The following is a 10,715-nucleotide window of genomic DNA, read 5'->3' as shown; positions in this document are numbered from 1 at the left end:
CCCCCCCCCAACCCAGGTGCGTGCGCCCGGGTCGAGCTAATACTGACACTGACACCTTAGTTTGGCTGCTTGTTCCGTCCGACCGGCTGAGGAAAGGTGCAGAGCCTGCCCGTTTGTCCTCGTCTCCAACCTGTTCAGTGGATAGGAAACGCGCCTGTGGCTTGGTCTATCATTTCGCCGCATCCGCGCGAGAGAGAGAGTAGAGGGAGAGGGTACATGCAACCTTTGTTCGTTTGGGGCGCAAGAAAGCGCCCAAAATCGGATCTACGACCGTGTTGATGTTCATGCCAGGCTGCTTATTTGAGATGATTAGATATGACAGGTATGCATCACTCTCGAATCTTTCAACGATAGGATTTTCTGTTTAAAACGGGGGGGAAAATCCAGCTTCAATTCTCAATTTCAGCCTCAACTTTGTTCAATTTTAGTCTGTCATCGTATTCATTGATAGTTCGATTCTTAAGCTTGGAGGGTGTGCCGGGGGGGCGGGTATCGTAAACTAAAACACAAACAGGGAAAGACGCCAGCGGCTATGTATGTATGTAGATATAAAAACTGAAAAGGGAAGAGAAAAAATGAAAAGGTGCACGTGTGGTAGTTGGAGCTGTAGTTGGAGCCAACGCAGCAACGATAGGAAACAACCTTGACTTGATGAAGGAATGTTCAATCGCCATGCCATGCCACCTCCAGCAGGGCAGTTTGGGTCGGTTCCAACAAGGTCGTTGGCGTCCTACCTGGCGCCAGCGAGGAGCTTTAGTCGTACTTTTCCCTCCCCGGAAATGTGCCGAATTCCGAACTCCAATATCCATCTCATCTCATCCCCTTTCCTACCCATCTCATCTTCTTCTTCTGCCGGGCTGGTTCCGCCGGCTTCCTTTTCGCTAGCTGTGGTTCAATGGATAACTCCTGAAGATCCTGATTATCCCCCTTTTTTTTTCGGGTTCGATGTTTTGTGATTGAGTATTGTCAAATCATGTAGTAGGGTCGAGGGAAAGGGCCCGTGTGACATTCACAGTCCAAAGTCCTCATCACTGTTGTCTCGCACTAAGGTTTATCCTATCAGCACATCAAAAGCACCTTCCCACCAACTAGTCACGGGTTCTGCCCAAAAGTCACTTTGGGGTTGGGGGTTCTTCCGTCTAAACACCAAGTTCCTTGATCGCTGCTCTGCGTTTCTCGAGCACCTCGTTCCTTTTAACACTTGTTCGGAGCGCTTCGCTCGCTTGAACAAGTTGATCGATACTAATAGCATGATTGGTCATGTTATGATTGATATAGGTATATACTTGGGCTGCCGACGTAAGTGCCAGTATGGCATTCTCATTAAGCTTCAGAAGCGCCAAGGCGAGCTGGAATAGGAAAGGTGAGCTAGTGCCGTCATGCTCATCATCCTCGCGCTCCCTGTTTGGCATACTGGGCGTTACTGGTGTGGCCGGTGCGCTGCCAATGCTGAGGGCGGACATGTCGACGGTGAGGTTTCGTGTTGTATTGAGGGTGAATGGAGTAGCGTCAGAGCTGTTCAGACAAAGACTGAAGATAACAAGAGGGTCAGACGAATCGACGGAGAAAGATCAGAAGATATCACTTACATCACGTCCCAAACACGATAGAGCGCCTCACCGCCGGTCAAAACGCCGGCATACAGAGACAAGAACCAGTGAAAGGTGCAAGCTTCCAGTTCAACGCCGAGCTCTTCAAGCTTTGCGCTCAATCTTGGTAGTACTTCAGAAACATATTGCCGAAGAACAACTTGATCGGCTCTCGCAACCAGCAAGGTCGAACTGAAATATTGGCTAGGAAGAATCACATCGATTATGGCGACCAGAAGCCAAAAGCAGTCTTCTGCTGTGGCACAAATCAACAGCAGAGAGGCCGTAATCAGATTCATTCCTGTTGTGGAAACCACAGTCAGCAATCTGCATACCATTCTGCAGCTAAGAAGCTCCTTACCTTGACAATAGCCAATTCGAGGGTTGTGCAATGAATAGGCCCGTAGTAGTTCCTCAAGCCTCTGAACGCCGGGTCCTTGACGGAAGAAGACATTGTCAGTCAAGGTGCGACGAACATCTGCTTTGATCTGATTTGCAATATCTGGATCAACGTCAGACCCGTCCTGAGAGCGCACAACAAGATCTTCGTAATATCCTGGATTTCGCAACCCTGTGGCGCCAGAGCACTCAGCCCAGATCTTAGGTCGAAGAGATACTGGAATTCCTGCTAAAACGAGTGATTTGAAATGCAAATACTTGTTCTTTGTCTTGGTGGATCGCCCTAACGATGCGATTCCAATCAGCTCTCCGTTAATTATTTCTGCTTCCGGTGTATTATTGGCGGCTCGATCAGTGTTGTTTGCCCTCTCAGCTCGAACACGACGCAAGAAGTCATTCCATCGTACATCTCGCTCCGCCTGAAGCGAATCATGTAATTCCGTCAGTTGTTCAAGCAACAACCTTGCGGGCCCGGAGTCACTTGGGTTGTCAGTGTCTGAATCAGGTGTAAAGTCACCTGAAGTGGCATTCACAGTAGATGACTGCGGCTCTGTAACTCCACTTAGCGACGGTAGAGCTTTCGAGGCTGATATAGAAACAGAAATTTCTCGATGACGTGGAGGAGTGATTGTGCCTTCTGCATCGAAGGTACTGACTGTCACGACAGCTCCAGCAGATGGAGTATGTGATAAGAGTTCTTTAGGTCGTCCAGGGTTTAATGTTGAAGATACTTTAAGATAATCTTGCCAGGACTTCTTGGGAGCTTCTTCATCGATGGATGCAGGGGTTAGTGGCCTTTCCACTAGCAGCAGTGCTTCCGTTTGCGGGCTTTCGCCGTCGCGGAAGCTTGCAATAGTTTCGGCTCCACTCATCTTGTTCTTTTTGTGCTGTCGCATTTGCAAAGTTTGTCTTTTGCGTTTCTGATCATAGATAAAACCGAAACGATCGGTTAATAGCCCATAGTTGTCGATGTTGTTGGTTGTCATGGTGGGCGGCAACTGTGAGCTCTCGATCATCGAGTCCAATTCGACGGTCGGTGGCAGACTACTAGCATTCGATTCTTTTCTTACGTGATTTGGGCTGGCGGAAAGCCTGCTCGTCGTAGTAGATCTTTTGGTACCCGGTCGACCCTTTTGGTTTGCAGCAGCTGGGAGCGACTGGGTAGACTTATTTGGCACCAACGATGGATTTGTTCGAGTTTTGGATAGTCCGCTTGGGGTTGCTTCGATTTCATTTGCTGCTGCGGCTGGTGGAACGGCATCTTGTCCCAATGAAGATGCCCGAGATCTGGCATTTTGAGATCTTCCGCTGAATATTTGGGTCCAAGAAGCAAAAGACCTCCCAGATTGATTCGACCGAACACTAGCCTCGTCGCCAAGCTTCACCTTTCTCCCTGGTTTGCCACCAATAAAGTAGCTCGACGAGGACTGCGAAGGGGCCTGAAACATGTTCTGGAGTGATGCAGACTTGTTTGAAGTTGACGCAGAACCGCGAGGCCGGATAGTAGCGTCCATGTCTTGGCTGCTCTCACTAAGAATACTGTTTGCTCGGCTTGCTGTTCCGCTCCCCTTTAGCTGATTTATTTCTTGTGACCCTGTCCTGCTCCGATTGCTTTGTGTTTCGGGTTTCGAGCCTGGTAATCCGGCGCTTGTGTCGAGAATGGGAAAGCCTTCAACGGGGCTATCGGTTACAAGACCGTGTGCCATCGCTTCACTCATCATGCCATCAAGAGATGTAGCTGAAACCACACGGTCTGTAGTAGCTGGACTTGATTTGACGAAGATTGAGACTTCTGGACTTTGTTCAAGCCGAAGGAGGCGCCTTTCGACATCTGATGTCGATACATTCACTTCTCGTAGCAGTTTCTTCAATTCTCGTTCTCGGTTATCTGCTCGCACCCGCAGAGCTGATATCTCTGCATCGCGCTGCGCTAGATCAGCAGCATATTGACGAACCAATTTAACTGCACCTGTTCGGGCTATGAGTCGCTCAATGTGTTCATCACTTCCCAGATGCAGGGATCCCGGAATGTCCAGGGAAGAACGCGGTGAATCATCAAACAGGGCGTTCTGTTTGTTGAAGGAGGGTGATGCATTTGTCAACCCGGCAAGAGTCAACTTCCTATCTCTCGCTTTCTGAGAGATTGTTCTTGCTGGTTTGGCTGCCACCTCTTGACCACTTCTCGACGACTTGATGTCTGCTTCGGGCGTAAAGGATGGGAAGGAGGTCAGGGCAGGATCTTCGAGTTCGTTTGATTTGGTAGATGTCTTGGAGCCATGTCGTTTGGGCACTCCACGAAGAGTCTTTGGTTTTTTGATCTCATTGGAGGCGTGGGAGTTCTGGGATGAGGAACGCCTCGATTGATTGCTGCCATGATCAGACATTGTCAACATCGTCTTTTCATAGAAATGTTTTGTGCCGATGGTGCAATCACCACCCGCATATTGGCACAAGAAACACTTTCGATGGTTTGTGGGCGAAGATTGTTTCCGAGTCAGACGTCATTCGTCACCAGTCCGGTCCCGGTCCCTGTATAGCATTCAACGTCTTCGTCTTCGTCTGGCGAAGGGTCGGGCTGTGAATAAGAGATCTCTGTAGATGATGTGTCACAGGGTGTCTGGTAAAGAGGGTGAACAACGCAATTGATCTGACTGTATTTCGAACGGATGCGAATTGTGTTGGGCATCTCTCGAAGGGAAGACAGACTAGTAGATGCTCGTGTGATATGACGACAATCGAAGACGGTCCACGTTGCAAAACGGGCAGGGGTAACAGGGGGTACAGGGGTTTGTCAGTGAGTGACAGAGGAGCCAGCACAGGCTTCGGAATGTCTGGTGGCTCCTCTAGAATAATCTTCTCCGTATGGTGGAGACGTGGGATCCAATGGGTTGCATTTCGCATTTCATTTCCCACTGGCAGCCTTTAAAGCCTTGGCGTCGGCACCGGATTAACACTTTATCCAGAAGTAGATCAAATGACCCAAATGACGGTCACCTGAAACCACACGGCAGCCTGTCGGGCACCCATGCCATGCCAACCACAATCCTGGACTTGATACCGATCCTAAGATCTCAACCTACTCGACACAACTACTTCTCTTGGTCTACTCTCTAGCCTTGAGTTGGCACTTGTAAATGGCAGCTATCCTCGCAAGGCGCCATTGATTCATTGCTGTTCTGCATATTCACCCGCTGACATAGTCTGGGCGCGGGCGCGTCCCTCGTCACATCACGCCTTCCCCATCTGATATTCCATTCTGCGAACAACCATGAAATCTCTATCGCCTCTATCTCCGCGGTAATTGAAAAAACTATGGGGCTGAGAGAGCCTTTCTTTGTTCGAGCCGCCTAGCCCTCAAACTCTAACAATCATACTTGGTTGGAACCATCTCCTCCCTTCACCATGGGTCAAGGCTATTCCATGACAATGCTTTCAGCAGCGTCTGCCAGCATCGACGCACCAGAGCTTGCGGATCTTGTTCATGAGAAGACCCTAGCTTCGGCCCGCTTCATGAAAAGCATCAGGGCAAGGAGTCGAGATGGTTTTGTCTTTGTCAAGGCTGTTATGAAACCTTACTCTTCCTTTGAAGTACACGAATATGTTCGTCAAATATTGGAAGAACGGAGCATCATTGCAGACATTCCAAATGCACTCGCATACCAGAAAATCGTCGAGGTCGGTAGTGCCGGCTTTCTTGTTCGCCAGTACATGTTCAGCTCCGTATATGATCGCTTGAGTACGAGGCCATTTCTCGAGGACATTGAAAAGAAATGGCTAGCTTTCCAGCTCCTCTGTGCCGTGCGTGACTGTCATGCACGTAATATCTATCACGGAGACATCAAGACCGAGAACATTCTTGTTACCTCGTGGAATTGGCTGTTCTTGACAGATTTCTCTTCGTCCTTCAAGCCAACCAATCTCCCAGAGGACAATCCGGCAGATTTTTCCTTCTACTTTGATACTTCTGCGCGGAGGACGTGCTACATTGCCCCAGAACGCTTCACCACAACCAGCATAGGAGACCTGCAGGGCGACTTGAACTGGGCAATGGACATATTTAGTGTCGGATGCTCGATCGCTGAGATATTCCTCGAAGGACCCATCTTCTCACTAAGCCAGATATTCAAATATCGATCTGGAGACTACAGCCCGGAGCATACACACCTGAACAAAATCGAAGATCCCGAAATTCGAGCAATGATACTCAATATGATTGAATTAGACCCAGAGAAGCGGTACAGTGCAGAGCAGCACTTGTCCTTTTACAGAAACAAGATCTTCCCGGAGTACTTCTACAGCTTTTTGCACCAGTACATGTTGGATCTTACACGACCAGCAACCGCTTCTAAGCCTGTTGGGTTGGACGCCTCGCGTTTGACCGAGTCTGATGAAAAGATCGATCGAGTTTATTATGATTTCGACAAGATCTCCTTCTTTCTTGGCTACGGTCCCAGCCCCAGTCAACCAGCTTCAAAATCCCCTTTGGCCTTGCGATCCAGCAATCGGGTCAAATCTCCAGATGCAAATCCAGCTTTGTATGATGGAAGCCTACTTTTTCTCACCCTTGTTGTCTCGAGCTTGAGAAATACAGCGAAAGCCTCCGCTAGACTAAAAGCATGTGATTTGCTTGTCGCGTTCGCTGAGCGACTTCCAGATGAAGCCAAACTTGACCGAATTCTTCCTTACATTGTCGGCCTTCTCTCAGACCCCTCCGATGTTGTCAAGACTGCGGCTATATATGCGCTGACATCGATCTTTGAGATGGTGCAGACCATCACGCCCATCAATGCATATGTATTCCCAGAATACGTCTTTCCAAAGCTACGCCAATTTGTTCTAACACCGAATAATACACCAAGCGTCCTGGTTCGATCAGCATATGCATCTTGCCTGGCATCTCTAGCGCTGTCATCATCTCGGATTCTCGACATGATCCATGCAATTCGTGCGGATGGTCGATTACCTGCACTACGCGCTGAAGAATGGGCTCCAGAGACGTCTTATCATGGACTTTACGATGTTGCCCGCGCTGAATTGGTCCCACACTTTGAAGAGGCAACTGTTGCTCTCATCACAGATCCTGAGCCTTCTGTCAGAAGAGCGTTGTTGGGCTCGGTATCACGATTATGCATTTTTTTTGGAAGCGCAAAGTCGAGTGACGTGATACTCACTCATCTGAACACCTACTTGAATGACAAAGATTGGATTCTCAGATGCTCCTTCTTTGAAGCTCTTGTCGGTATTGCAACTTATGTCGGCACCTCAAGCCTGGAACAATTTATTCTGCCTGTAATGGTTGGTTCATTGACTGACCCAGAAATATTCGTGGTTGAGAAGGTTTGGCGGTCACTTGCACGTATGGCTGATCTAGGCCTCTTTCAAAAGTCGATAACTTGGGAGTTGATTGGCATGGCTGCACGATTCTTAATCCACCCTAGTTCTTGGATTCGTGAAAGTTCTGCGCAATTCATTGTCCTATCCTGCAAGTACATCTCAAAAGCGGATCAGAACTGCATCATTCTGCCTATTATCGATCCCTTCATGAAGACGAGAATCACAACATTGACAGAAGACCGAATTTTGGATACTTTGAAACGACCTCTGACCAAAACCGTGTTTGATGCAGCATTGAATTGGGCGTCACGAAAGAGCAACAGTCTCTTCTGGACTGCTGCTAGCCATGATGGTGCTTTCACCCTGTCAGATCCAGGCCATCCTCAGAACCCTACAGCTTTGACGAACCGACTTTCAACACGAGTAAAGGCTTCACAAAAAGACAGAGATGACCAGACCTCCTTGGAGAGCCTTCGAAATCTAGGGTTGGGTGCAGATGATGAAATCAAGCTTATCGCACTCCGCGAGTATCTTTTCAAGGTGTCGAAACATAAAAGCAACGAAGACCTTGAGGGGAAATATCGCATGCTAAACAATATCATTTCTCTTAATCAAATCGATGTTACACCACAAAATATTTTCTTCGACCAGCGGGATGCCATCCGAGAGATGAGCAATCGACCAAGAAAACTCGAACAGAGATCGAGACAAGATGAGCGACATAGTCTAGCAGACGCTCTGCTTGATGCATCATCTAATATTGACGAGCAACCGTCTAGGAGGCCATCCCCTTCAGAAACTACTACAGCAAGTGGCACAGCAACGCCACCAGTGTCCTCGAAAGCTATTGACATTCGTGCTCAGGCAGCCACCTCCCACAAAGTGGACGGCACACCCACTGTCAATATTGAGCATGCATCTGGTGGGCAATCTTCAAGGCCTAGCCTTTCTATTAACGGCAACTCGCCCAACAGCGCTAACTTGTCGTTCCGTCGCAATCCCACACTTGAACTAAAGCATCGAAACAGCGGTATCAATTTATTGGGGCGTGCAAATTCAGCCAAGGCAGATGCTGAAATTTCTACCACATCCGAAAATGTCTTTGGAAAAGTTGACGGACCCATTCATCGCAAAGCCACAGCAGGCCCATCAACATTGACCATATCAGCAAACATGGCAGAGAAATCAAGGTCAGCATCTCCGGGTCCTGTAAGAAAGACACCGATGTTTGAGTTGAATCATTCTTACACTGGTAACGACGTCAATGTTTTGAGACTACTGGACAATCATTTCATGGAGAACTTCCCCGTGGACTTGCTCGACTTTGGTCAAGCACGCCCTTTCGCAGACACTCGAACTCCGATCAAGAGAGCTACAGACGTCATACAGCAGAATAGCAGCAAGACAGCTCAACAAGAGCTTAAATTCTCAACAGAACCATGGCGACCTACAGGCCAACTACTTACCATTTTCCGGGAGCACACTTCTTCTATCAACCGAGTCTGTGCTGCTCCAGATCATGCTTTCTTCGTCACTGCCTCTAACGATGGTACTTGCAAGGTCTGGGACACCATTAGGCTGGAAAAGAATGTCACACCTCGGTCAAGACACACCCATAAACATGCAGATGGTGCGAAGGTCAAAAGCTTGTGCTTTGTTGAAGGCACCCACACATTTCTAAGCGGGGCAGACGACGGAAGCATTCATGCTATCAGAATTGAATATAAGAGTGTGGAAGGCGGGGAAAGTTCGAGATACGGCAAGCCTTCACTCGTCCGCGACTTTCAAATACCCTTCAATAGGTCGGCTGAGGAAGACTTGACGCCCCAAGACTTTGTCCAAGAACCAGAGTATGCAATTTGGCTACATCACTACCGAACTGCGACTTCACAATCAATCTTGCTCGCAGCAACCAACAAATGCCGCATCCTTGCGATTGATCTGAAGAATATGGAAATCATCCATACTATGACCAACCCAGTCTCACACGGGACACCAACTACGTTCTGTGTAGACAAGAAACATCACTGGCTATTGCTGGGTACGAGCCATGGAATTCTTGATCTATGGGACTTGAGGTTCAAACTCCGGCTTCGCAGCATTGGGATCCAAACGAGCGGCCGGATTGATCGAATTCTTATTCACCCCACGAAAGGCCACGGACGATGGGTAATGGTGAGCGCAGGTGGTGAGATTACTGTTTGGGATATCGAAAAGCTAGTTTGTCGCGAAGTGTTGCGAACCAGCACGTTTGCTGCCCAAGCTATGCCTCGTCCTTACGAGACATACTCTCCAGATGACGAAGCTGGTGAAAAGATATTGGCTCGATTATCTCGAGACGTTGGCGAAGATTCGAAACTCAACGACTCCCCACAATCGATCTCAAAAGACGTCTCTAGCAAATCACCAGATAAGACCATGTCAGCCACACCGTCACTCGCATTGTCCGAATCACTCTCAATTCCTGCCATGTATATCCTACACGATTATCTCCAAAACTCGTCGCAGCCCGAAAACCCGAACAAATCGGCACTCTTGATCACCGGTGGTGCCGACCGTGGTCTTCGGTATTGGGATATTGCACATCCAGAAAACAGCTTCATCATCTCCGGACCCATGACGTACACCGACGAGGGTAAGACCATCAAGCCTATCTATGAAGTAACTCATCCATTGTCTCTCAATGCTGGAGCGCAAATTACACTAGTAGACGAGAAGTTCGTCGAAGATTCAGCACCTCCTCTAGGAAGCGGTGGCAGCGCAAGAGGCACGCCGAAGAGATCCTCGCGTCGGGATCATTCAGGCCAATCGAGTCCCAATGCTGCCCAATCTGGACGAACTACACCATCAGCAACAACTCCTTCTGGAGGTAGTGCCAGCACGAAGCAGAGCTCCCGAGTTGCGCATACAAATCCAGTGTCGAAACCGCCGCGAAACACCATCATCAGCGCCAGCCAACAGCACGCCATACGCACACATCTCGACGCCATTACAGATGTGATCGTGTTGAGGAAACCCTACGGTTGCATTGTCAGTGTGGATCGCGGTGGTAATGTGTTCATCTTTCATTGATTCGGAGTCGGGTGGCAAGAGGCGATAGTCGAGTCAAGTCTCTTTATTGTTCGAGTAAGGAAAATAACAAAATGGGAGGGCGCGGATGGACGGATATGTGCTGTGCGGTGCTCGAATTAAGTTGAAGTCGAAGAAGAATCGGGTGTAGCCGTGGATTAGTACTAGTCTGCAAGACTGCGACAGCAAGAACTTGATCATCCTGAGTACCCATAGCCAGCGCTAAATCAGGCCTTTTTTCTGGAATATAATCAATCTTTCTATGTGCCACCACAGGACTGTTCCCACATATACTCTTCCTACGCCCATGGACAATTAGCCGGG

The 10,715-nt window shown here is 48.7% G+C and overlaps 2 protein-coding genes across 2 annotated transcripts; one reads left to right on the top strand and one right to left on the bottom strand.

Annotated features, from left to right (window-relative positions):
- Positions 1-1,139: 1,139 nt before the first annotated feature.
- Positions 1,140-4,372, bottom strand: A1O9_09726 (uncharacterized protein; the record flags this gene model as incomplete). The annotated part of the gene is made up of 3 exons (XM_013401067.1): positions 1,140-1,530; positions 1,590-1,890; positions 1,951-4,372. The coding sequence occupies 3 exons, from the start codon at positions 4,370-4,372 to the stop codon at positions 1,140-1,142; spliced, it is 3,114 nt and encodes a 1,037-aa protein (XP_013256521.1).
- A 1,018-nt stretch (positions 4,373-5,390) lies between these two features.
- On the top strand, positions 5,391-10,394 carry A1O9_09725 (VPS15 protein kinase; the record flags this gene model as incomplete). Its single annotated transcript, XM_013401066.1, has 1 exon — positions 5,391-10,394. One exon carries the CDS (start codon positions 5,391-5,393, stop codon positions 10,392-10,394), a length of 5,004 nt encoding a protein of 1,667 aa, XP_013256520.1.
- Between the last annotated feature and the right edge of the window lie 321 nt (positions 10,395-10,715).

This window comes from Exophiala aquamarina (genome assembly GCF_000709125.1).
Source record: "Exophiala aquamarina CBS 119918 chromosome Unknown aczIA-supercont1.11, whole genome shotgun sequence".
NCBI lineage: Eukaryota > Fungi > Ascomycota > Eurotiomycetes > Chaetothyriales > Herpotrichiellaceae > Exophiala > Exophiala aquamarina.
Note: the sequence above shows the minus strand (reverse complement) of the source record. Positions and strands in the feature narration are given on the sequence as shown.